The sequence below is a fragment of the Ahaetulla prasina genome, chromosome 1, assembly GCF_028640845.1.
Source record: "Ahaetulla prasina isolate Xishuangbanna chromosome 1, ASM2864084v1, whole genome shotgun sequence".
Lineage (NCBI taxonomy): Eukaryota > Metazoa > Chordata > Lepidosauria > Squamata > Colubridae > Ahaetulla > Ahaetulla prasina.
The window spans coordinates 24,469,678-24,497,218 of NC_080539.1; the positions used below are offsets into that span (position 1 = coordinate 24,469,678).

A 27,541-nucleotide genomic window follows, 5' to 3' on the forward strand; every position below is an offset into this window, starting at 1 on the left:
AGAAATAGGAATTAAGAAATAAGAATTTCTTACAGAGAAATTCTTCCTTTCCATCAGGCCAACCAGTGATGTGTTGCTGAAATTGCACTTTGTTTAAACACTACTGTTCATTCTTTTCTCTTCTTTTCCTTTACAAAGTTGTTTTATGCTACAAATAAGATGTAAATGCTCTTGCTTGATCATCTATATCAGTGTTTCTCAACCTTGGCAACTTTAAGATGTTTGGATTTCAACTCCCTGAATGCCCCAGCCAGAATTCCCCAACGAAAATGCCCCTTCTATGCTGTCTGAAGACTTCTGGGAGCTGAAGTCCCACACTTCTTAAAGTTGCCAAGGTTGAGAAACACTGAGCTATATCTTTGGGGGAGGGTTTGGTGTTTTTGGGTTTTTTTACATGGGGAAAATGCTCTAATAAAAAAAATCTCTGTTCCTTTCCAAGCTCTGGAAAAGCTTATCTGGTTGGGCAGGATGGGGAGGGGTGTTAAAAAAAAACCTAAACAGAGTTAGACCTCATTAGCAATGGACAGGGCACCACCAGGAAATCCAAGGCTGTAGGCCAGACCAGGAACTTGACAAAAATAACCGGAAGAAAGGCAAGGGCAACCAATTTTTAAACAGCTGCCAGGAAAACTTCATGAACATATCCACCAAATTGCTAAGAGTTGAGTTTGATTAGAAGGATCCATACTTCTTTTCTACTAAGTTAAAATTGTAACTGGGTAACAAGTAAAGATACCGAAAGGCCATCCCCAAACATTGGTGTGGGCGAGGGCTGCACATGGCTTCCAAAACTTTAGATTGCACACTTCTGTTCTAAAACCATACTCTTGCCTCTTACCAGGTGCAACTTGAGTATTTTTTCATAGGGAAACAGTGTTCCAGTGCCCTTTCTATGCCCTGCAAAAGGCCACATGTCTCAAATGCCAGAAGCATGTTTAATATTGGGAGAAAATGTATCCCCCCACCTTTATGTCCTGCCTTTGATGTTCAGAGGCCCTCTGCTTTGCAGCACAGTTCTAGCTGAAACAGACTGGTCTCCTGACCTTACCGTGGGACGTGTGAAATAGCCAAAGTTTTTCACAGTTTGTCTTAGCATGGCAGGAACGTGACATCTGTGGGAAGCGTATGCCAGGATCACAAGGCAAGCACATGCTGAGCAGCCGAGAGCAATGACACATCCATGCACCCAAGAAACAGATGTGCTCCCAGAAAGGGAGACAGCAACATCCATCAGCTGATCTGGAGCACCTGTATTATGTGCTAGTAGCATGCAGAGACTGTAAATGCGGATGTTAAACTGGAGCACATGGTCATTATGGATTCATGAAGTTGGGCTGTTGCACAGTAGAATTTTACTTCAAAATGTGCATTTTCACTTTGCCTTGTTTTTTTCCCCCTCCCAAAAGAACTAAGGAACTGGAATCAAAAGGTTTTGGGATCCAACACTGTTCCCAAAGTGCCTGTGTTAACAGAGGTCTGGAAATGGGTTTATATAGAAGAATAATTCATCCATCTGACCCAGGCCATGAACCAGAGAGCAAGTGCCTCCTAATAACTCCAGAAACTGAATTAAGCTGCATGCAGTTGAAAGTCTTCCCAACATTCATATCCCAAGCATACCTAATGAGATGCTACAATGGTGCCAAATTGACACTCGCACTGCCTGATCTTTGCCACAGAGCCATTCTCATAAAAGGTGCACAAGAAAATGAGGAGGGTAAGGGATTGGGAAGAAACTTATATAAACACACAAGAGACATTTGTGGAACGCACACCCAGACGGAAGGACATGTTGGGTCTCACTGGAAGAGCCCATTAATATTGTAGTTATTATTTAGCCCTAGCACCCATGGTGTGAAAAACCAGGGGAAGCAAGTGGACACCCAGTGCCATGTTCCTTAACTTCAGAAAGTTTAAGATGTGTGGACTGCAACCTGTCTGGCTGGTGAATTCTGGGGACTGAAGTCCACACACCTTGAAGTTCGTGAGGTTGAAAAACATCGGCCTAGTACAAGAACCTGCTCCCTTCCCACCAGCAGTGCTGACTCTGCAGCCAAGCGTTTTTTCTAAAGATCCTTAAGGTAGGTTTCCTCCCCTTGCTTGATTTAATGTACCCTCTTCCTAAAGTGATCTGCTGAAGGCTGAATTCCTCCTCGGTTGGCCCAAGCTTCTCCCCCACCACACACACACACACACACACACTGGTTTCAGCATCTCCTTGATGGCAAAGTATGCTTTTTCCGAACACTACAGCAGAACCCACAATTTTGCCCACAATCCATTTTGGGAGATTTGGGAAGGAGAAGCAGAAGCAGCGGCAGCAGCAGAAGAAGAAGAAAACGACAGGGAGAGTTTTCTTGTGGTGGTATTTCGAGTCACTGTCACGGGATCGTCCACTGCCTGCCTTCCTTCCTTCCTTCCTTCCTTTCCCCCCCTCCCGCCACCAGGCGACTCAATCAGCAACTGCTGAGCCTCATCCTTGGCTTCTCTAGGGCTCTTCCCCACAAACCCCCGTGGAGGCTGGGAGAACGTTGGGAGGGAGACAAGGAAGAGGCCACGGGACCCCTGCCTGCCACCCAACCCCCCCCCAAACCTCATCCTTCCAGGTGTGCAATTGTAACTTGGCCCTTTCCACTGGCATTTGAACATCCCCTTCACCTACAGCAGGTACCTGGTTCACCTGGGCTGCTCCCCTCTCTCCTTGCACACCCATCAGCCTGACTGTCGTAAAGGTGAAAGGGTCCCTTTTCTTTCTCAACATCTTTTTTTCTCTCCTCTCCCCACCCCCCCAAAAAACCCCGGACATCCCTTACCTTGCAGTGATGATCACGCCAAGGACACTCTTCCCCCACTGTGCAATGTCTCTGGTGACGGATCCTAAATCCTTGAAATCCGTGGGGGGGCCGGCTGGCTGTAGAGAAGGGGAAATATTCCATTCAGTAGTCCCACCCTGATCTTGGAAGATACGGGGTGGTGGTGGGGGGGCTGGAGGAGACAACTGCGATCGCGGACGCGGGTGGGGAGGGGGGGGTGGAAAGAGAAGCCTACGGCTACTTGTAGGCAAGCGATCGGAAGGGACTCTGGGTGGAGGCAGAGCGGCTGCTCCCGCAATTCAAGGGACGGCGCTTCCTCCCGTCGTTCCGGGATATAAAAAACATAAATGGAATGTGCTCTTCTTCTCGCTTCATTGGGTAACGCAGAGAAGTGTGTTCGGGAAGAGCGCTCTGTGTGTGCGTGTAAGGAAGGAAAGGTATGGGGGGGGGGAGTAGGAAATCTCCTGCTACTGCTGCCTGCTGGAGATCCACTGGGTCACAAAGCCTGACGTGTTCCGGCTAACTTTGAAAGAGAGGAAGCAACGGAACCCGCGTGGGGAGTTTGGAGAAATCCTTAGAGGCAGAGAACGTGTCACGCGGATTGGGATGGGCAGGGCCTCTCTTTGACCCAATTGCCAGAGACTTAATAATAACAACAGTTGGAAGGGACCTTGGAGGCCTTCTAGTCCAACCCCCTGCCCAGGCAGGAAACCCTACACCATCTCAGACGGATGGTTATCCAACATTTTCTTAAAAATTTCCAGTGTTGGAGCATTCACAACTTCTGCAGGCAAGTCGTTCCACTTATTAATTGTTCTAACTGTCAGGAAATTTCTCCTCAGTTCTAAGTTGCTTCTTTCCTTGATTAGTTTCCACCCATTGCTTCTTGTTCTACCCTCAGGTGCTTTGGAGAACAGCCCGACTCCCTCTTCTTTGTGGCAACCCCTGAGATATTGGAACACTGCTATCATGTCTCCCCTAGTCCTTCTTTTTATCAAACTAGACATTCCCAGTTCCAGCAACCGTTCTTCATCTGTTTTAGCCTCCAGTCCCCTAATCATCTTTGTTGCTCTTCTCTGCACTCGTTCTAGAGTCTCAGCATCTTTTTTACATCGCAGAGACCAAAACTGAAATGAAGTATTCCATCTGAATGCAGTATCCAGTATACTTCATCGTGTTCCCCCCCCCTTTAGATTGAAATCCTGCCTTTTCTCAAGGGGTTTTCCAGGCAGCTTCCATAAACGACCTTTCTTTTTACCTTAGCAGCACAACAACCTTGAGAGGTAGGTTATTACCAAGAGAAGTTTGTCTCTCTGGGACTTGTGCCATCCCATAACTGCTACCTGAGTTGGAACTGTATCCTCATGTTGTCTCACTGCTAGGTCGTGAGAAAGTTTAAGGCACGCGTGAGAAAGGATAATAAAGGCGTCAGACAGAATACTCCTGGGATTTCTGCTACAATGAGGAATTGAAAATTGGGCTGATTTTAGGGGTTTAAAAATTGCCTCTCTTTTTAAAGGCTGCATAAGGAATGAGAGTGCCATACCACCGGGCGGCATCTATGCAAATAATAAAACATGGCATGCTTACTTACCTGTAGTTGGCTAATTAAATCACAACTGATGTAGTGAATCATGGAACTGGAAGGGTTACATCTGTCACTCCTTTCTGCTATGTCCAAGAAAACCAATGAAACAATCTATGAGAGATGACTGAAGTGCCTCTACTTAAAAAATCCCCAGAGATGAAGAAGAACCCTTCATTTCAGCTGATAAGCCATTCTGTTGTTATGTAGATCTGACAATATAGGAAGTTTTCCGTTAGATTAAGTGAACCACAGATAACGGTAGCTTGTGCACATTATTTCTGGTCCCATTTCTTTTCCTGTTTTCAACCACCTTTCCCAGGCATTTTATTTACTTGAACAGATCATCCTAAATTCCTTCAACAGTGAATATACATGTCCCAGGATAATGTTGCAGGATCCAATCTGGGTTTGTCACCGGACTAGAGGTTTTAGCCTTCTGAGCTTTCGGACTTGTGCTGGAGCCCATCCTCAGGGAACTTCTCTCTTAGCAGAGTGTGTACTTTTGGCATTCTGTGTGTGCTGTTTATATGGTGCCTGTTGCGTGTGGCTTTTTAGTTGTTTAGCACAAGTCCAAAAGGTCAGAAGTTTAAACCTCTGGTCCTGGTGATCGATCCAAATTGGATCGGGGTAAAAGCTACTTACCTTCCTTACTGGCTCGGAAGTGCACACGCCACATGTGCACCTATCACATGGGCGTGCAGACCTGCGCATGTGCAGAAGGTAAAAAAGAAAGTACTCGGGCGGGTTGGCGGAGCTTTGCTCCGCCATCGCTGCCAGATCGCCAAACTACCGGCCACAATCGCTACCGGATCGCGCAATCCGGTCTGATCCGGGAGCATTTCACCCCTGGATTGGATCCTTCAGCCAATCCTTATAGGAGATAACTATTAAGTCCCTGTGTCATATTTACCGCTCTCCTCAGTATACTTCGGGAAATGAGGATTCCAGAATTATACATATAGGTAGACCTTGATTTACAACCATAACTGGGACCAGAATTTCCGTTGCTAAGCAAGACAGTTATGTGAGTTAAACCCAATTCTATGACCTTTTATGCCATGGTCGTTAAGTGAGTCACTGCAGTTAAGTAAATCCAGATTCCCCCATTGACTTTGCTTGTCAGAAGCCAGCTGGGAAGGTTGCAAAGGCTAGTTATAAGACCCTGGGATGCTGCAACTATCGTAAATTCATGCTGGCTGCCAAGCACCCAAATTTTGATCATGTGACGGTAGGGATGCTGCAATGGTGATAAGTACAAGAATCTGTTGTAAGCCATTTTTTTCAGTGACATAACATTGAATGGTCGCTAAATGAATGTAAGGTAAGGATTGCCTGTAGTTATAGTCTCATTAAAGTGCAACATAGCTAGGAATAAGGAATTTGCGCATCTTTAATCAAGTTTTCTTAAGCTTGGTAACTTTAAGATGTGTGGTCTTTAATTTGCTGGCTGGGGAATTCTGGAAGTTTGAAGTCCACACATCTTCAACTTGCCAAGCTTGAAAAACACTGCACTAAAGCTAGCATGGACATCCAAATATGCTGCTCCTGGTCCTGCAGGAAGATCTCTTCTGGCTTCCTGAAGATCTTCAGTGATGAGGCAGAAGCAAGAAACAATGTTCAAATCCAGCCTGACCCTATTTCCATCCAGCAGCTATTTTGCTTTGAGCCCCCCCAGGCATTTTCCCCTTCAAATTGTGACATCCAATAGGAAACTGCTCCTAATATTTCAATTGTGTTGTAAATGTTGTACCTTGATGAACATATCTTTTCTTTTATGTACACTGAGAGCATATGCACCAAGACAAATTCCTTGTGTGTCCAATCACACTTGGCCAATAAAAAATTCTATTCTATTCTATTCTATTCTATTCTATTCTATTCTATTCTATTCTATTCTATTCTATTCTATTCTATTCTATTCTTTGTAATCAGAAATGTAAGAAACTCTGCCCTCCTTAGGGATGAGAAACTTGTAAGCTTCCAGTTATGGCAGAACTACAGTTTGCATCCTTATTGGTGAAGAATGCTGGGAATTGCAGATCAGCTGAGCTGGAAGATCATGATTTCCCAGTCCTTAAGATTTTTCATCCCCCAATCCAAAATCTGTCTTCTTTTTATGTATTTAGCAGAACAGTAGCAAATGTTTGGAAAAGCGTCAACTGATTAAACAATTACAAACCATACCTTAAGTAGGCCTCGGTGCATCCCATTTTTAATCAAAAACTGCACTATTAATTTCACATGCCGATGCTGAATTCAAACAATATTTAGTAAAGGAAGGCATTTTTCTGTTCGTTGTTCACTTTCATTTCCCCAGATGTCCAAGAAATTTTAGGTTGGGGTATTGGCACATTACATTTAACCATTTTCTGGATCATGCAATACACATGTATGGCCATAAATAATCTAATAAACTGGGATTACATTATTGCTAAATCAAGCATGTATAAAAATGTAAACAAGGTTAACAAGAACCACAGTTAATGTGTTTAAATGTATTCTCTTTCATTAATCTGGGTAAATGCATTTGGTGCACATATATGTAGTCCAGTAGTGGGTTTCAGTTTAGTTTGCTACAGGTTTGCTTGTGTGCATGTGCTTGCGCAGAAGCGGATGGGTGGAGCCTCCCGCCACTGCCACTACTGGTTTGCCCAATCTGGAGCGAACTGGTAGCAACCCACTGCTGATGTAGTCCTTGACTTATAACCACAATTGGGACCAGAATTTCCATTGCTAAACAAGACAATCGTTAAGTGATTTGCATCCATTTTATGATCTTTTTTGTCAGAGTTACTAAGCGAACTACTGCAGTGGTTAAATCAGGGGTCTTCAACCTTGGCAACTTTAAGCCTGGAAGACTTCAACTCTGCCAAGAAGTTGAAGTCCTCCAGGCTTAAAGTTGCCAAGGTTGAAGACCCCTGGGTTAAATGAATCATACAGGAGTTAAATCTGGATTTCCCATTGACTTTGCTTGTCAGAAGCTGCCTGGGAAGGTCACAGTGATCACATGACTCCAGGACACTGCAACTGCATAAATACACACCGGTTGCGAAGTGCCCCAATTTTGATCACATAACTGTGGAGATGCTGCGACTGTTCTGAAGTGCGCAGATTGGTGAAAGTCATTTTTTCCTCAGTGCCATTGTGATGGTTAAATGAGTAGTTGTGAGGACTATCTATAGCCCTAGTAAGTTTTCTTGAACTGGTAAGGAATGTCTCTCTGTTATTATACATTAATCACACGATATACTGTAAACCAGGGGTCTCCAAACTTGACAATTTTAAGACTCGTGGACTTCAACTCCCCGACTTCTGGGAGTTGAAGTCCACAAGTCTTAAAGTTGCCAAGATTGGAGACCCCTGCTGTAAACAAATGATGGATTGTGGCATTCATGGCCCTGGAACCTACACGTGTGTCTGAGTAGTTGTTTATTTAATTCAGTTCTACTTTGTCTATTGAAGAGCACCCCAATACATCATTCGGAAGCCCATCTCATATGGGTCTGTGAAGGAGGAGGTTGGAAGTTAACAATAATTGTCTCTAGCTTTTGTGATTCCAGCAGACTTTGTTCCTTTCCAAAACCAATATGTCTCTGCTGACCTCCAGGATTCTTTTCCAACACCATAAACTTATTGCAAGTCGCTTCCTTCATTTCAAGAGCTGCCCATCTGTCCACCAATGCTGTAGATGAGATCTACATTCATCTGGTTGCTTTCTTCCATGTTAGCATCACTGTTATCTCTTGGGATGGCCAAAGATTACCCAAAGCAGATATCACTTCCCAGTGTGGTCCAAAGTATGTCCCTCAAGAGAAAGTTTCAGAGAAATGTTCATCTAGGGGTGAGCTCTTGGATCTCAGCACTTTTTGCAGATGCATGCCTATTCACCCAAACTGCACCATTAAAATTCGACGTAAAAATACCAAAAATTGGTGCCTTGTGCTGTTCCTCCCTCAAATGCTCCGATACTCTTAAAAAGGCAAGGATGCATTTAAGTCAAGCTCAACACCTGTGACATGAGAGCATGCAGTTTTCCAGGCCATAATATGGATGTTTTGTTATTTTTGCTTGTATGCTGCCCTTCTCGCCTAGGTATCTTGCTTGCCATTGCTTTCTCTCAGGATATTTTAGTCTCCAGCCACATACTTATTTGTCCTGAGCTTCATTAGCTGAATCCTAAGTCAGCCAGGTGCTACTGCACCAATGAGCAAGACTCTTTTAGCATTCCCCTCTCTCACTATGAATGTCTTTTTTTTAAAATTTGCATTTATATCCCGCCCTTCTCCGAAGATTCAGGGCGGCTTACACTATGTTAGCAATAGTCTTCATCCATTTGTATATTATATACAAAGTCAACTTATTGCCCCCAACAATCTGGGTCCTCATTTTACCTACCTTATAAAGGATGGAAGGCTGAGTTAACCTTGTGCCTGGTGGGACTTGAACCTGCAGTAATTGCAAGCAGCTGTCTTAATAACAGACTGTCTTAGCAGTCTGAGCCACCAGAGGCCCTATATGCCACTGTATATATAACAGTATTGCATATACTGTAGAACTACTGTTTATAACAGTAGGAGGATTATAACAAAGAAAGAGTGCAGAGAAGAGCAACCAGGATAATTAGGGGACTGGAGACTAAAACATATGAAGAAGGTTACAGGAACCGAGCATGGTGAAGAGATGGACCAGAGGATACATGATAGCGGTCTTCCAATACTTGAGGGGCTGCCACAGAGAGGAGGGGGTCAAGCTATTTTCCAAAGCACCTGAAGGCCAGACAAATAATAATGGGTGGAAACTGATCAAGGAGAGATTCAACCTAGAAATAAGGAGAAATTTTCTAACAGTGAGAACAATTAACCAATGGAACAGTTTGCCTTCAGAAGTTGTGGGAGCTTCATCTCTGGAGGCTTTTAAGAAGAGATTGGGCTGCCATTTGTCAGAAATGATGTAGAGTCTCCTACTTGGGTGGGGGGTTGGACTAGATGATCTACAAGGTCCCTTCCAACTCTGTTAACCTGTAATCTGTAAAATCCACAGAGTTCTCAGAAATGGAAAAATAGTGTATATGTGTGATTGAAAATTGCTACCTGCCTATCATGGCAGAATAGTCAAAAAGCCAAGATCTTGATGGAAGGACCGTTTGATTCCCATGATGGATGAATGGTTGCAAAAATTGATGGAGTTAACAGAGATAGTTAAATTGACTGCTTTGATTACAGAAAAAGAAACACTTTTCTTTCTCCTTGGAATTTGCTTCTGGACTTTGTGCTTCAGGTGGAAAAAAAATGAAACTTTTATTTTGGGTTTTACCAATTAGATAAGTTTGTTGTTATAGAAATGGCTAGCTTGTATTACCGGGTAAAAATAAAAAGTTGATGTTTGATATTATTATCTTTTTCTACTGCACTAAAGGGAAGTCAACGCCTTTTTCCCCTTCCTCTCTTTTTGCCCTACACTTTTTCCTTCCCTTGCTCCGCCTTTATTTTCCCACTTTATTTTTCTTTTGTATTTTATATTATAAACTAATAAAAACCAAAACTATAAAAAGGACAAGATATTGAATAAAATGTCAACCATTTGTCTAGAAACATAATGTTGTTGTTGTTGTTTTAAAAAAAAGGGGAGCTGTGTTGGTTGGGAAAAAAAGCAAGTCATTTGTAGACGATCACACTGTATATCTGCGTTTATGTGGATGCCTCTTTGAGTGGGAGAGAGAGAGAAATTTCTTCCCACCCCACACAGTTTTCCCACTGGAACCATAAAGGGGAAAATGTCTAATTCTTCAACAACCTTCAGTGGCTGCAGAGATACAGCTGCTGATTTGAAGTCAACGGCACAAGACGGTAAGCCAGAAGGCTGGGATCACAAGATGATCTGAGACAAGGAAGGGAGAAATGTCAGGTTCTTGAATGAAAGCCTTTAGGGGAGCCAGATAATGGGGAGTGGGGGGGAATCACAAAGCGACTGTTGGAAGCCAGGCACTTCAACCGTATTGCACAAAGCTGGGAAGCAGGGACAGTGCCACAGGGGATTCCTTTGTAGCAACAGCTGCTGCCTGCATTTTTCTTTCTTCTGGCAAGATCTTCCACCTACTAGGGCAGGAGGTGACAGAGGCCTGGGGCATCCGAACAGGCCATTTCCAAAGCATGTTGTGTCACATAAAATCAGTCGTGAAATACTTCCTGTCAATAGGACCTATTCAGAGAGACAGCACTCTGTCTGGCCTTGCCTTTCTTTAAAAGATTCGTTGGTTGTTGAACAACCCAAGACGAAAACTAAAAATACAGAATTGGAAACAGGAAAATGATCTGGAAACAACGCCGGCAACAACATTGGGAATGGATTTATGCACACATATGTAATCTTCAGCAAAACGTTTTAAACCTTGAGTCTATATAGCTTTACCACAAATGTTTGTATAGAAAAAAGCTAATCTGTTAGGAAAGACTTGGTTAATATAGCAAAAAAATGGTGGATCTGAATAAATGTCTGTTTAAGGTTTCATAGACATAATCCAGAGGTTCCTGTTCCAGAATATAGGGATTTATCACGTTGGCTTTTGACGTGGCCACGATTTAAGTGTGTTAAGCCTATCCAAAGCACTTTTTGTTCAAAGTTTGGCAGGAAATTGTATTGGGTCCCTGTCAGGGTAATGATTTCAAATAACAAGAGTTGGAAGGGACCTTGGAGATCTTCTAGGCCAACCCCCTGCCTAGGCAGGAAACCCTACACCACTTCAGACAAATGGTTATCCAACATCTTCTTAAAAACTTCCAGTGTTGGAATATTCACAACTTCTGCAGGCAAGTTGTTCCACTGATTAATTGTTCTAACAGTCAGGAAATTTCTCCTTAGTTCTAGGTTGCTTCTCTCCTTGATTAGTTTCCACCCATTGCTTCTTATCCTGCCCTCAGGTGCTTCGGAGAATAGCTTGACTCCCTCTTCTTGTGGCAATCCCCGAGATACCGGAATATTGCTATCATGTCACCCCTGGTCCTTCTTTTCATTAAACTAGCCATGCCCATGTCCAATTCCAGCAACTGTTCTTCATATGTTTTAGCCTCCAGTCCCCTAATCATCTTTGTTGCTCTTCTCTGCACTCTTTCTAGAGTCTTAACATCTTTTTTATATCTTGGCGACCAAAACTGAATGCAGTATTCCAAGTGTGGCCTTACCACACTTTAAGAGCTGACCAGCTGCTGCGATGATGTAATACTGGGAATGACCCAGCAAAATTTGTTGCTAAGTGAGACATTTGTTAAATGAGTTATGCCCCATTTTACGACTTTCCTTGACATAGATGCTAAGTAAATCACTGCAATATATAAGTTAATAAGACGGTTGTTAAGTGAATCTGGCCTCCCCATTGACTTTCCTTGTCAAGAGGTCACAAAAGGGATCACATGACCGTGGGAAAACAGCAACGGTCCTAAATATGAACCTGTTGCCAAGCATCTGAGTTTTGATTACATGATCATGGGGATGCTGCAAAGGTCATAAATGTGAAAAACGGTCATCAGTCACTTTTTTCATTGCTATTAATTTTGAACAGTTACTAAACGAACTGCTGCAAATCGAGGACTACCTGTATCAAGGAGTTCCAATTTAATTGGAATTTAAATCCCAGCCCCCAAAAAATGTTGCTGTTTGTAATTGGCTGATTTGACTCATTCTTAATTCCAATTCCAATTGTTTCTAGATAGGATGGCATTTCCCGTGAAAGAACAAATCCCAGATTTTGGAGAAGATGAGTTGGAGCAATGGTGCAATTACCATTCAAACAGGTCAAAACTGTGGTCGGACATGCTGAATTTTGGCTAGCATGCTAGTTGTGGAACTTTGGGAAATCAATATGCCCTTTCAACGCTTGAGTTGCCATCAAATGGTTAGACACTGCAGTGGGCTTTTCATAGGGCTGCCCTTGGAGATGATTTGGAAGCTGTAGTTGCTTCAAAATGCAAAGGCCCAACTGCTGGCAGGAAGAATTGGGTTAGTAGCACAATACCTGTGTTGTGATGTTACTTCATGATTGCCTATAGATTTCTGGGTTAATTCAAGGGTGGTTCAAACCTTTAAAATCCTACGTGGTTCAGTGCCCATGGATTGTTGAGCTCTCTCTCGCAACAAGAATAAGCCTTGATTTGTCTTTGGTATGTGTCTCTGGTACCACCCATCAGCATTTCTGGTTATTGTGTTCTACAATTGCCTTCCCTAATCCGATGCGTATCAGCTATGTTGGGCTCAGCTCCCAGAATTCCCAGTTGGCTTTCAAATACAAAGCAGTTTTGCTTGCTCTGAATTGCCTTTTTGGATGCAGGAAACTCATTCACGTTACAGCAGGGGTGTCAAACTCGATTTTATTGAGGGCCGCATCAGGGTTGTGTTTGACCTCGGGGGCCCAGGGTGGATGTGGCCAACTAGACATCACTCGTGTTGGGGGCGCCTGTGGTGGCCCGAGTGCTCTGCCAGAGAAAACGGGCTCCCAATCTTCATTTTTGGCTGGGATGGCCTCCTGCAACCCTCTGTCAGTGAAAACTGAGATCGGGAAGGCCGCTGACAGAGGCATCACAGGTCGGTCCTTCGCTGTCTCCAGGCTGGCCCTGCGAGCCAGATTTAAGCACCCAGTGGGCCAAATCTGGCCCGTGGGCCTTGAGTTTGACACCCCTGCATTACAGGCTTAAGCCATTTCGGTTATTCCATGTCCGCAAGGGAGATAACAAAACAAACAAACAAACAGAAATCTCATTCATCAAACTACAATACCAGGATTTATTGGGAGTAGCCATGACCGGTACAAAACCAATCGTATATTTGTTGTGTGGAGATACTTGTAGAGAAGATACACCATCCGTTTGCAATAGGCTGTACCCACGTCCTACCTTTATACAGTGTATTTAATAAATTGGCTACGTCATCACCTGCCTCCTTTAGACCTTACATAATTAGTTAACTAGGGCAGCACGTTAATCACATATGTAATTTTCCCAATGTTCTATCTCCTGAGATCCAGTATTTTGCATAAAATGTTTCTATTGCAGTAATCATATATTAAAGAACTATGCAATATTTTCTCAAGTTACAGTACTACAAACATCGTAACACCATAACATCTAAACTCACTGTAACATCTATTTCTGCATAACCAAAGCAAGCCAACATAACAAAGCAAAGCCACCAGAAAGCAGAATCCCTACACCAGTCTAATGACAAAAATCAAGTACTGAGCCTTGCTTTGCCTCACCCCCTGCCCCTGTCACCAGCCAGTTTGGGGGGAATGAGCATCCCATTGAAACTTTACAGTACAGATATATACTGTATAATGAGCACAACATCAGATCACACGCTGAAGAGATTAGCTGTAGAAAGAAGGCCTCTGTGTTAGATGGAACATCCATGGTGCCAGTAAAATATTACATCCCTTCATTAACCATGGTTTATTATAGATGGAGAGCAAGCACACCACATAGGTAAGACACATGAACGGGGAAGCTGATCAGAAAAAAAGTATTACTGATTTAAACTTTCCCCTAAAGAAGTACTGCATTGCTCAAGGATTTGTTCAGAAGAGAGGTCATTTCCTTTGAATGGGTTTAAACTTCTGTGTTTAACTTTTATCATCTTTGGTTTTCATCTCACTCTTTATTGTTTTGTGTTACAAGTAAACCTATCTCCAGAAGGATTTTTCAGGGTCCTACCCTGAAGGATGGATTGGAAATAAACAAAATAAGAGTCTGATCTCTCCCAGTAACTAAGAAGCTCCAGCTGTACTGGAAGACTTAACAGCAGTTTGGCTTGTATTACAGCCGAAAAGTAGGAATCCCACTAAATGTCTTGCCTCCCACTTCCTTAGTTCTTTCCCTTGCCATTCCTGACGGAAGTTAATACCAGACACGGCCAATTGTGTAAATTGCATTTATTGCTGATACAAAGCAAAGCTCAGATCCCTTATCCAGTCCCCCCTCCCCCCAGGTGTCAAATGGTTCTGAATAGATGGGGGGGAAATCATCTTCTACTCCCCTCTGGACACATCTCATGACATGCAGTCAAAAGAATAACAGCACCAGGTCCACCAGGAAATATATATATATATATATATATGGATGCAGTAGCAGTTTCAAACAGGTCTGGGCCTTGCCTGCTACTTTTATTTCATTTTGGTCTTTGGCCACCAGCTCTACTGATGTTGGGCATGTGGCTTCACATCATTGATCTGGAGGTGGAAGAGCTCCAATGTATTTATTTTTGTAAAGCTTCCACTTGTCTCATTGCAAGAGACACATCTTGAAAATGCTATGGTTCTAATTTTCTAGGCCATCCTTTTTACTATCTAAATGTTCACAAAAAGATAACTACTGTATCTGTACCTTCCTCCTTGCCACCCCACCAATGGGAATTGGCATTGAGCTCTGGCAGGAAGTCCTTTAAAACTAAGAGAAGCAGGAGTCTTCTATGACAGCGGTCTCCAAACTTGGCAACTTTAAGACTTGTGGACTTCAACTCCCAGAATTCCACAGCCAGCTTTGCTGGCTGTGGAATTCTGGGAGTTGAAGTCCACAAGTCTTAAAAGTTGCCAAGTTTGGAGACCCCTGTTCTATGACTTCACTTAATACATCCAGAAGTAATTGGCAAGTCAGAGTAAATGGAGCCCTGCATGGAAGAGTCAGAGGATCTCTGCCTGGGACAACTTCCTTGAGGGTCAGGCACAAATCTTCATGACTTGGGATCCTGCAAGCTTCAGAGTGTCACTGGCCTCTTTGCTATGAAACCAACAATCTTGAGCTAGCACTGCAACTTCGAATCCCTGAGTTACACAATGCCATTATGCCTTCTGGATCGTCTAATAGCAATAGCACTTAAGACTTGTATACCGCTTCACAGTGCTTTACAGCCCTCTCTAAGCAGTTTACAGAGTCAGCCTATTGCCCCCAACAATCTGGGTCCTCATTTACCCACCTCGGAAGGATGGAAGGCTGAGTCAACCTTGAGCCGCTCAGAATCGAACTCCTGGAGTAAGCAGTGAGTTAGCCCTGCAGTACCACATTCTAACTGTTATGCCACCACGGCTCTTGCACAGCATATGGCAGTTGTACAATGACAACACAAACATATCTGTGGTTGTTTTATTACAGGAATCAGACTAAGCCGAAAGCAGGATGCTCAAGAACTCCCAGTTTTTAAGAGGCAGATGACAAAGTGGTTATTGAGGTTCTACTGATCTGTCAGCTAGGGGTATTGAATTTGGCTTGCCTATGCAGGTCACTGAAATCACAGCCTTTAGACTTTCCAAAGGAGATTCAAGATGCAGGCAAAGAGCCAATGAAGACACTTACGACCCAGTGGGACTTCTTGATTAAGCCATGAACCCCAAGATGTTCATGAAGGAACGAAGAGTTTGGAAACGCAGTTTGAGATACCTGACCGAAAAGAGCCAAGGTCTCATATGGTTATGAAGCAAGCATGATGGAATTGCAGGTAGTCCTTGATATACGACTGTAATTAAGCCCAGTAGGTCATTATATCATAAGTCAAGGCAATGGCACTCATGTGACTGGAAGTTATTTTCTGGCCTTTTTTTTTTTTGCAGTAGTCATTAAGTAAATGTGGTTGTTAATTTGAATGGGAGTTTTGTTAGAAACTGGCAAAAAGCATCATGAATCATGATAATTAAGCAAGGACTCTCTATAGGATCATAAGGACTTGCTAGTGAAAATATATTTCTGATGTTGACAGGCATAGTTTGACCAGAACTTAAGAGTAAATTCTACTGAGTTGCCTATTATGTTCACAGGTGAGTGATTCTTTAAGTTTCAAAGGACCCAAAAGTGCTTTTTCAAGATGCAACTGGACTTTCTGGTTTTTCTCTGAAGATGTTTTGCTTCTCATCCAAGAAGCTTCTTTAGCTCTGGCTGGATGATGGGGAATGGAAGATTTATACTCATTGCAGATGGTTGGTCATTGTACATTGGGGAAACAAAACAACCACTTCATAAACACATGGCACAACACAGGAGAACAAGCCCATCAGGACAAGATTCAATAGTCTATTTGCATTTAAAAGACAAAGGCCACTCTTTTGAAGACAGCAAAGTTCACATTTTGGACAGAGAGGACCGCTGGTTTGAAAGAGGGATCAAAGAGGCCTTCTATGTCAAAATTGAGCAGCCCTCTCTCAACAGAGGGGGAGGGGTAAGGCATCATCTCTTTCCAGTCTACAACACAGTCCTTTCAACAGTTCCAAGATGGCTCCACATCCATTTGCACTACTCAGGTGACCCTGACAACACAGATAAATCTCCAGGTGGCCTCAAAGACTCTCTAAAAGAATGCAAATGACCAGCTGTCTGCAAGAAATATAAAGCCTTCCATTCCCCACCATCCAGTCAGAGCTGAAGAAGCTTCTTGGATGAGAAGTGAAACATCTTCAAAGAAAAACAAGAAAGTCCAGTTGCCTCTTGAAAAAAGCACCTTTGGGACAACTATGACCTGGATGGTTGAGATTCTCCATAGACAAATAAGAAGAGGCTTTTCCACCAGCCCACTGAATGTTATCTTGGCCTAGTTCTATATACAAGTTTCAAAGGCAATGCAGCAGCCCACTGGAAAGTTTATGCATGCTCCTTGTGCGGGGGTGGGGTGGGTGGGTAGGTGGGTGGAGGAAACGGAAGTCTCCCTGGAATAGCCTGCATCATTGCAATGCAGAATTTGTTCAGAGGATCTCCTAGACCAGTGGTCACCAACTAGTGGTCCCCATGGACCACTGGTGGTCCACGAGAAAATTTTGGTGGTCCCCAGAAAAATTATTTGCATTTTTAATATTGCACTAAATTAGGGGTCCTCAAACTATGGCCCCTGGGCCGGACATGTGCAATGAACGTTTGTGTTGCTGCAGAGAGTATCCCCTTTTGGGGTCTTTTTGTGTGGGTCAGAGGGGGACAGAAATTCCGGCTTGGGGTCTGTTTTAGCCTCCTGGTGTGGGGCTTTGGGCGAAGGCTGGAGGGAAGCGCCGCTGGTGGCGAAGAGCCAGAGGGCCTCATTCCAGTGGGACTGCATCATGGCCTGGGACTGGCTGACCATCTCAGTCAGCTGAGACTCCAGGTGTTGGGTATCTGGCCTTGCACTCCCGCAGGTCTTGCCTCTGCTTGGAAAACCTCTGCTCGTAGTCCTCAGTGAGTGCTTCTACTGAGCCTCTTCTTGGTCAGATCCAATTTGAACTGAGCTGTTTTGCCAACTCTTTCTCATAGTGGCTGCTTAGCTCCAACAATTGCTTCCTGTTGGGGCCCTAAGGAACCTGGGCGGGGAGGTGAGGAGTTTTGGCCACGCCCACCCAGTCACATGACCACCTAACCACGCCCACCCAACCGGTCATTAAGCAGATCATATTAGTGGTCTGTGGGATTTAAAATTATGAATTTAGTGGTCCCTGAGGTCCAAAAGGTTGGGGACCCCTGTCCTAGACACAACATCTCCCAAATAGGGTGGGAAATAAAACAGCTACAAGAAAGGGGGCAATGGCGATGGGGGCATAGGAGAAAAAAAAGCAGACAAGCCAGGAGGCAGCTGACATGGAGGGAAAAGACCATCTTATCTTTCCTTAGACAGAACATGTTAGGGGGGCTAACGGTGAGACCTGAATTCCACATAAAGAACATGAAGGGCATAGATCCTTGCTAAAGGTTATACTCTGGTGAAATGAGGGTGGTTGGAGTGGAGAGCCCATTTCAGCCACACTGGGATATGGCTTGAATCTGGCACATTTATGTGGTGGCAGAAAAACATTACTGTTTTAGGTTTCCAGAGAGATTCCATTACAGAGATGGCAAAGAAGGGCACCGTAGGAGTTTGCCCAATGAGATTAACACCTAGGTCAAGAGGAAACTGTAACTGGATTAAACTACCAGGAAAACCAAATTGCCTTTTTTCTTTTCCCTTGCTACCTACTATTCTTCTTTACTTCTGAAAGCCACTGTCTTGGCTCCATGTTTTTTTTTCAAAGAGACCACACATGCACAAAGCTATCAGAACCGTTCGATTGGCAGCACAGGAAAAGAGAATATGGAGCTGTGGCACACACTGATGCATGCAGGGGCAGCAATGCCTTTCAGTTTTCATCCCTGGGAGCTCGAAGAGCAACAGATTGTCTCTTCAGCTACAAACCCTCAGGTGTCCACAGGGTTTAGTGAATGGTGGGATTTTCAGTCTATAATGGAGGGCAGGTAAGGAGAGGCCTTAAATAATAATAATAATAAACTACAATTCGTACCAGGTAATCGAATTTCCCAAGGTTAAATCAATAAGCCAGCATTGGTTTCCTTGCAACAGTTGTACAACTAGTCTTGTTTCAATGCCCCTCCTTTATTCCTGCTTATTGTAGACAGCTGGTTCATTACAAAAATTAATCAGCAGTACGCAAATACAAAAGAATAATAAAGTGCAGTGTGTGTGTTTCTCTCAGATGCCTCTGGCTGGGCAGAGTGTGTATGAGAGTGTGTGTGTGTGCATGTGCATTTATTAAAACGAAGAAGCATATTACAAAATATTAACCAGAGGCCGACAGTGGTTTAGAAAATGCAAAGCATTGGCACGAGATGAAGAAGCCACAGGAACAAACGAGACAGACATGGCACACAGGACTGCAAAAACAGCTGATGCGGAGTGGTTACAAAATTCTCACAGATGCTAAAAGTATCAAATGCAACATCCCCTACTGTTACCGGCACGTGGACACTACTTGCTACCTTGGTTTAGCCTCAGCATCTGGAGCTGAGATCTCGGACACAACACAGAGCTGCTTTTCCCAGATCGAGGGAAGGAATGTTCTTGGCCTACACCAACACAAGGGGCGATGGCAGTAGATGTGGAGGTAGCCCCCGCTCCCGTTCCCCATGTGGTGAGGTGCTGGCAGTGGTGGTGGTTTGACCAATCAGTTTTTCAAAATGGCATCGTAGACTTGGTAGACATACTGGGACACTTCAGGGGCTCGGCACTTCAGAGACAGCTGTTGGAGAAAAGAGGGGAGGGGAATTATTTCAGGAGCCCCTGAGCCAGAGGTGAAATGCTCCCGGTTCGGACCGGATCACCCCATCCGGTAGCGATGGCGGTGGGTGGTTCGGAGAACCATTAGCAAAAATCCTTCCCCACCCCCATGCCCAGCGATCATCAAAGCCTCTTTTTTTACTTTTAAAAGCATTTTTTACAACTTATTCATCCAAATAGGTTGTAAAAAATGATTTTAAAAGGTAAAAAAAGGTTCTGACCGTCACAGCTGAGCCATGCAATCATCAGTCTTTTTTTTTTACTTTTTTTAAATTAAAAAAGTTTTACAAAAACAAAAAAAAATTTTTTCCCAATTATTCCCCCCTCCCTTCCCCTTCCCACCCCCCGAGACTTCCCAGAACAAAATACAGGGTATAAAGTCTAACAATCATAAACTAGAATACAACAAAAACCATAACCCATAGTCTCTCCTCTCCCTTTGCACCCTTAACTCCCCTTTCCCATTTAAACTAATACATTAATATAATACAATTCCTAGAGTCACTCATAAGCTATTTGATACTTTTTAGTCTGATACTTATTTTGAATATAGTCAATCCAATTTATCCATTCCGATATGTATCTTTCTTGAGAATAGTCTTTCAAATACACAGAAATTTTAGCCATTTCTGCTAAGTTCGATACTTTAAGTGTCCATTCTTCAATTGTAGGTAAATCTTCTTTCTTCCATTTTTTAACTTTTAAAAGCATTTTTTTACAACCTCTTCGGCCGAAGAGGTTGTAAAAAAATGCTTTTAAAAGGCTCTGACGATCCCAACTGACTTGCCTGATCTTCAGATGCTTTTTTTTTAAAAAAATATTGCACGGCACAGCTGATCAACCCCACCCCCACGTGCTGTCCTACTTATCGCATGCCTCCTTTTGGCGTGCACCGTGCATGCGCACCTCACATTTAGTGCATGGTGCGCACTGCCAGCGAACTGGTATTAACCAGTTCAGATTTCACCACTGCCCTGAGCAATACACCAATGGTGGACAGTTTCAAGGCAGAGCTAAAAACTGCATGAAGATGGCAAAAGTCCCTTCAATTCAATACCATGTCTGGCATTATTACCGTATTTTTTGGAGTATAAGACGCACCTTAGTTTTTGGGGAGGAAAAGGGCCGGTTTAGCTCTGCCTGGTAAGGCCTGTTATTAAGAACACAAAAGCCTGCAATTACTGCAGGTTCGAGCCCGGCCCAAGGTTGACTCAGCCTTCCATCCTTTATAAGGTAGGTAAAATGAGGACCCAGATTGTTGGGGGGGCAATAAGTTGACTTTGTAAATATATACAAATAGAATGAGACTATTGCCCTATACATTGTAAGCCGCCCTGAGTCTTCGGAGAAGGGCGGGGTATAAATGTAAACAAAAACAAAAAAAAATAAGAAAAAAGCTGATTGGCAGGTGGATTGGCCTCCCAAAATACCCCCAATCAGCTGTTCCCAAAGGTGAATTTTAGCAACAGGTTCCTTGGTTGTGAGCTCTGTGCCCTGCTTTTTTTTTTCTGCCTCTGAAACTCCTTTTCAGAAAAAAAAAAAAAATTTTGCGCTGAAAGCTTCCGAAACAGAACTTCAGAAAAAAAAGCCTCTGAAGCTCCGTTTGGGGCTTTTTTTCTGAAGCTCCGTTTGGGGCTTTTTTTCTGAAGCTCCGTTTGGGGCTTTTTTCAGCCTCTGAAACCTCCGTTTGAGAAGCTGGGCAGGGTTACATTTGGAGTATAAGATGCACCCAGATTTTCACCCTCTTTTTTGGGGGGAAAATGTGTGTCTTATACTCTGAAAAATACGGTAATCAGAATTTAGTTTTTCTTTGTAAAAAAAAAAAAAACTGGCCAGGAAACCTTGCCCAACATGCTAAATCCCTGTGTGCTGCGTGGTTGATGTATTCTAATCAGACCATCACATTCAACAATAAAATAGCCCATTTATCTGATTACAGCATGTTCTGCCAGCACAACTGCCCTTCATGAACCTGGCTTGAGGGTTGAGGGTAAAACTAGCCAATTTCCCTCTTATGTACAAGGGTTCAATCATTTCATGGAATAAATGAGAGGAAAGGGACTTGGTGCCACCCAGATGGAGTGAATTCCAAGCCTAATCAATTATTGCCAACCTGACCATGATAACAAAGATGAGTGTTGGAGACGTGCACACTGGACAGACCCAAAATTTGCCAGTCAGTGGATTAAACAGATGATTCATTAAAGATGATTTTTTTAATCAGGTGACAGTTTTCGTATTTTCATCTGTCCTCCAAATTTCCCAAAGTGATTATGTGAAATGTGGTTATGATATTTAAATGAACTTCTTGAAAACCTGGAGTACAGGTAGTCCTCAACTTATGGCAGTTTGCTTAGTGACTGTTCAAAATTATCAATGGCATTGAAAAAAGTGACTGGTGACTATGTTTCACATTTATGACCATTGCAGCCTCCCCATGATCAAGATTCAGATGCTTGGCAACTGGCTTGTGTTTATGACAGTTTCAGTGTCCCAGGGTCATGTGATCATCTTTATGTTACGAGCAACGTCAATGGGGAAGCCAGATTCACTTAAGAACTGTGTTACTAAGTGAACGATCGCAGTGATTCACTTAAAAGAACGGTGACAAGAAAGACTGTAAAGTGGGACAAAACTCAGGTAACAAATGCTTCACTTAGCAACCAAAATTTTGGCCTCAACTGTGATCGTAAATTGAGGCCTACCTGTTCTTCTTTTTAAGCTGTGAGCACCAGCTCAGTGACCATTTCAGCAAGTTAAGACAGAAAGAAGAAAGGCGAGATCCAAACAAGAGCCTAGAGGTTCAGGGCATGGTTGCCTCAGCAACAAGACCTTACCGTATAGTTGGGGTTGCCAGGCTGAATGCGTAGTTCGGCCAGTATCCAGATGCCATTGGTAAGCTTCAGTGACTGGTACAGCATGTCCTGGCCTTCCACATTTCTCTTGGCAATGGTATATATGTTGTTGTTCTGGAGCTTACTGGAAACAGTATCTAGCAGAAGAGAGCAAGCCCCGTTAGATTTTGGAAACCTTCCAAGCGTATCACCTGCCTGAGATCATACCAAGAGACAATCTAGAAAATTGTAACAGTACAAATTGCTATCATTGGATCATGTTCCATTGCTTGCTGTGCCAGCGTTCTCTTCTTGCCAACTGTTCGGGCCCACAATTCAACATTAGGGGCAAGAATCCACTTCCATTTTCTTTCTGACCCTTTGTCTCCCTCTGCCCGATAGATGAGCTGAACATGCAGTACCATGCAAGATGGCAGGGCTCTGGGGCTGGAACAATCTCCTAAGAAGAGATCCACTCGGGTTACAAAGGGTCCAATTCTAAGGAGACTATCCCAGATTTGGGGCAAAAGATGAGTGGCCATTTTAATACTCCTTCCTTCTCTCTTTGTACGTGTTCATGGATAATTCAGACAACTGCGTGTTTATTAGCTGTTAGGGGCCAACAGCAGACGAGAAGGTTGCCAGTGCCTGCTCTTTCAAAGCCTCTGTGGGAATCAGAGTACTGAGAAGGTGGGTCTCTGGTTTGGCCTCCTACCTTCTACTTTGTTCTGCTTTTGCCCGGGTAACTAAGAAAAGGTGGGGGAAAGAGAGACAAGTCCCTGCTGATGAGGAGCTTAGAGTCAAGACCTTCAGGAGTTAACGCTTGTCATCCTCACTTTCCAGGGCTTCCTTTCCATTCATATTTCTTCTTTAATTGCCAGAAGATTCCATACTGCGCAGTACCCTCCCCAAATGCTGTATCATTAATGTAGAGCAAAGCTGGGAAATGCAGCAAATATATCCGTAAGCCAACAGATGCCTTTTAACGAACGCTTTCATTTTTATTTTATTTATTTTGTCGAGTACATATTAGATAATATATATATATAAGTATAAGCATGAATTGAATACATAAAGTGAATACAATTAAAGGGAACATTAGGACAGGAATGGTAGGCATGCTGGTGCTCTTTTGCACCTCCTAATGTAAAATCCTAATGTAAAACTCAGAAGAAACCTCCAAGTGGATCAGGTTAGCGCTTGAGATCCTAGAATGGTCGACTTAAGGGGTCATGCTGAAGGGGTCATTACTCGGCCCCTCCCTCTCACACATATGGAAACATAAACATTCGATGGCTCTTTAACTGCATTCACAATTCAATGGGCTTGCTTTGCCTTTTTCTTGGTTGCTGTGGAAACTGAGACACCCAGGCAACTCATCTTTTCCAGGGATTGTGTCCTCTCTACCCCAACTTTTTTCTCTGAAAAATTCACCGTACAGAACAATCATTCCCTTTCCGTGTAGAATTAATAGCTGCTCACCACCATGGCGATTTGAAAGCATGACTTCCCCTTGAGAATCCTGGGACAAAAACCAGCCTATTTTATTCTATAATTTTTTTGGGGGGGTGCATGTATCTTAAGACAGTCTGGATTCTTAGCAATTGCCTGACGAGTCCTTGCACAGCCCATCTGGTGGAGCAGTTAATGTAGCAAGCTACAGCCTGGGAGACCGAGGATTCTAGTCCCCCAAGCCTCATAGCCAGTTGGTTGAACTTGGGCCAGTCACTCTTTCAGCCCTAGGAAAAAGGCAATGGCAAACCACTTCTGAAATCTTGCCAAAAAAACTGCAAGGACAGTCCAGCAAGACAAAAAGCTGACTTGAAGACACTAAAATAAAGTGAGTGCAGAGAAGAGCAACAAAGATGATTAGGGGACTGGAGGCTAAAACATATGAAGAACGGTTGCAGGAACTGGGTATGTCTACTTTAATTAAAAGAAGGACTAGGGGAGACATGATAGCAGTGTTCCATTATCTCAGGGGTTGCCACAAAGAAGAGGGAGTCGGGCTGTTCTCCAAAGCACCTGAGGGTAGGACAAGAAGCAATGGGTGGAAACTAATCAAGGAAAGAAGCAACTTAGAACTAAGGAGAAATTTCCTGACAGTTAGAACAATTAATAAGTGGAACAATTTGTCTGCAGAAGTTGTAAATGTTCCAACACTGGAAATTTTTAAGAAAATGTTGGATAACCATCTGTCTGAGATGGTGTAGGGTTTCCTGCCTGGGCAGGGGGTTGGACTAGAAGGCCTCCAAGGTCCCATCCAACTCTGTTGTTGTTGTTGTTGTTGTTATTATTAAAAAAAATTTTAAAAACCCTGTAATCACTTACATACTGCCCTTGCAAAAATTAATTCTCCAAACTTATTTTTTTTAAAAATCACATATTTTATAAGCTAAGATGTGAAAAAAAGCCCAATACAGTTGGCTTAATTTCCATGGTCACAAACAACTTGGAGCCCAAATACAAATTTTGATTCAGAATCCAAATGGCCATGTAATCCTTCTGACTGTCCCTGGAAATTAACTCCAGTCTGGATTCTCTTTGACAGAACTGGATGAAAAATGCAGGAAAAGTAATCTCACCTGAGGGGATGAGGAATACCAAATTTCAAATAAATAGGTTCAGGGACTTTAACACACACACACACACAACCTTCAACTTTTATGTTTATTTTCAGACTTTTTCTTCAGACTCAGGAATTTTCAGCAAAACAGCTGCCTCTGCAATGATCAAACCTGCTGTTTCAGAAGAGGATATACATGAGGGCTGTCCAAGAGAGGCTTTGATAATTTGAGCGTAGGTTCCCTTTTTTGTGGCAATTAATATTAAAATGACATGGAGATGAGAAGTGGGTCTAGTTAAGAAGCCCGGCAAGATTTCAGAAGGAGAGTTAATGAGCTGGGTTTGGGGGAACAATGAATATAGATATGGGAGGAGAGGAGGGTAAATCTTTTTAACAGGAGAATCATGACTGAAGCCAGTCAAGTTGGATGCACATTGACCTAAGAGTAATTGTAAGCTCTTAGGTGCAGGGGATGCATTCTCTTTACCCCCACATTGTGCATTTAATACATTAATTAGTTTCTTTTAAAAATAAAAACTGGTAAGGGTCTCCTTTGGGAAACAGGATCATTCCCTTTCCTTCAAAGGTGTCAATGCCAGTCAGCCAGCCTTTCCTCCCTTTCCCTCCCAGTCCTCCCATGCCAAGGCTGATGTCAGCTTCTCAGGGAATGAGCCAGGTTGCTAGGCAACATTGCCCGGCAGTGCCTGACACGTGAGGTAGACCGGCATGGGTATGAGACGGGCTTGCCTTTATAAATGGGACCCTGTGCAGAGTGGCAGCACCACCTTAGCACCAAATGGGGCAAATCATTTGGCAAAGGTTCCTGGAGAGGCACAGAACTTGAAAGGAACACCCCCTCCCCATTTGCTGTTGGTTTATTCCAAGAAAGCTTGGTTGCTGTTAAAAATACTTTGGATTCCATCAGAGCTTCCCCTTTATGATTATCTGTTGGAGGAGGAAACAAAAACCTGCAGTCAAAAGTTTGCCCAGGCAGTGGCAGTCCCTCCAGAAATAACACTCTCCAAAACTTTTTTTTCTTTTTAAAGAAGTGTTAAGCATCTGAATTGATGCACCTCCATTTCAGGAGATGGTTCAGTTGATGCCAGAAGACAGAAATTTATCTTGCGTTGAATATATTGAGCATACATTTCAGTGGATTAAATTGCTGTGAGAGCCAAAGACTTGGATAGATGGATCTAATCTAGGCTGACTAATAGGGACAATTCATTTGACTTCTTTTAAAACCATGGTTCTGCTACAAGTAATACCGTATCTTATGCCAAGGTGTCCAGCCTTGGCAAGACCACAAAAGAGGATTGGGGAGGAGAGAGGATGAGAGGACCCAACATTTTCCTTAAATTTGATCACTGAACATGAACTGCTACCGTACAAGCCTATTCATTATTGCACACTGGCTTTGTGGGGGGATGTAGTCTGGATTCCCGTGAGGCTGAATCCCAGAGGACAAAGAGATCGCTGATGGTTTGATTGGCGGGAAGAGAGTTAAGACAACTCCTCCCTAGCAATTCTCAGGGTTTATCTTTAGCGATGCAAGCAAGCGATGCAAGTCGTTGCCTTAGTCTGGCAAGAATTCTGTCCAGAGGGGAGGAGCAATAAAGGAAACTGTTCAAAAGTAATTCTACATCTACTGTCTTTCTTGGTTCTTGGGGCCTGACAGTCGTTAATCATATACAGTTGACGACATTATATCTGGAGGCCTAGGTACATTGCAAATGTTTGTGTTTGTTTCACTCGCAAGGGGTGGCTTGCCAACCTTTGTCAGGCTCTTCCACACAACATAATAAGAACAGCCCTAACAAAGCTTTCTCTAAGCCCATCCCTTCCCCCTTGCAGCTCTCATTATGATGGCATTTAAATACAGCCCTGACTACCCTAATTCCTGCTCAGCGGAATTATTCTGACATGTGCGAGAGAACACCCCCAGCCTGCTATCATCGGGGAAAGGCATTGGCTTTGTGATCAGGGACTTAATTGCTACGCTTATGCCTTTCTGACACTCTGAACTTAGTTGCTGCAGGAGGGTGACCTTGCAACTAAGGATGGGGGTGGCAGCAGATTAGAAGAGAAGGCAAGCCCCGAGCACACAAGGACTCTGACATTGAGAGTGTGCCTTGCCTTAGTCGGACACAAGCCTGCGATTGTGTGAAACACCTACTTTAGAAATGGCATGCCTGCTTTTCTTTTGTAGTGATAATTGGGTGTCGGAACATTTTAGAAAGGGGGCAAGGAAAGTGGTTGGTGTTGTGTATTTGTGTGGGGGGAGAGGGGGCAATAGCTGTTAGAACTAGGCAAAACCGCAACAACAAGCTGAGAAACCAATGGAATTTTATTCCATGGAAACCAGATTCCGTCCTTGTAACTCATTGCCTGAAAGAAACATCAATGCGCAGACTTACTTTGATTTGAAGACATTTTGAGCACAAGGCAAACTTTCTGCCATCCTGAAAAGCTTACCGTATGTACGTAACTATATAAAATTGGTTTTTCTTCCTCTAAAAATATTTTTAATTATAAAAGATTGCACAACTCAGTTGGGGCCATAGTAGACATTTTGTGGAAACACTGCAATGTAGTAACTAAACATAGACTCTGAGCTACTGAGCCTTATGGATAAAATTAGTATTGTTGCTAATTAAATCCTTGTCTTCTGCTGAAAATAAGCTCAGCTAACTGAATCATCAAC

The 27,541-nt window shown here is 43.3% G+C and overlaps 2 protein-coding genes across 5 annotated transcripts in view; both read right to left on the minus strand.

Moving 5' to 3' along the window:
• The window catches only part of RASL10B (RAS like family 10 member B), a 45,119-nt gene extending 41,819 nt beyond the window's left edge, over positions 1–3,300 (minus strand). The window contains exon 1 of one of the 2 annotated variants that reach the window (XM_058164452.1): positions 2,814–3,300. In XM_058164452.1, the coding sequence (XP_058020435.1) occupies positions 2,814–2,936 (123 nt within the window). In that variant the 5' untranslated portion in view covers positions 2,937–3,300. The remainder of the gene's footprint in view (positions 1–2,813) is intronic. The other variant, XM_058164451.1, reaches the window with a different exon arrangement.
• A 9,844-nt stretch (positions 3,301–13,144) lies between these two features.
• The window catches only part of AP2B1 (adaptor related protein complex 2 subunit beta 1), an 88,669-nt gene continuing 74,272 nt past the window's right edge, over positions 13,145–27,541 (minus strand). For all 3 annotated transcript variants that reach the window (XM_058164453.1, XM_058164454.1, XM_058164455.1), the window contains 2 exons: positions 22,275–22,429; positions 13,145–19,399 (listed from right to left, as the gene is read on the minus strand). In XM_058164453.1, coding sequence (XP_058020436.1) covers positions 19,325–19,399; positions 22,275–22,429 — 230 coding nt within the window. In that variant the 3' untranslated portion in view covers positions 13,145–19,324. The remainder of the gene's footprint in view (positions 19,400–22,274; positions 22,430–27,541) is intronic.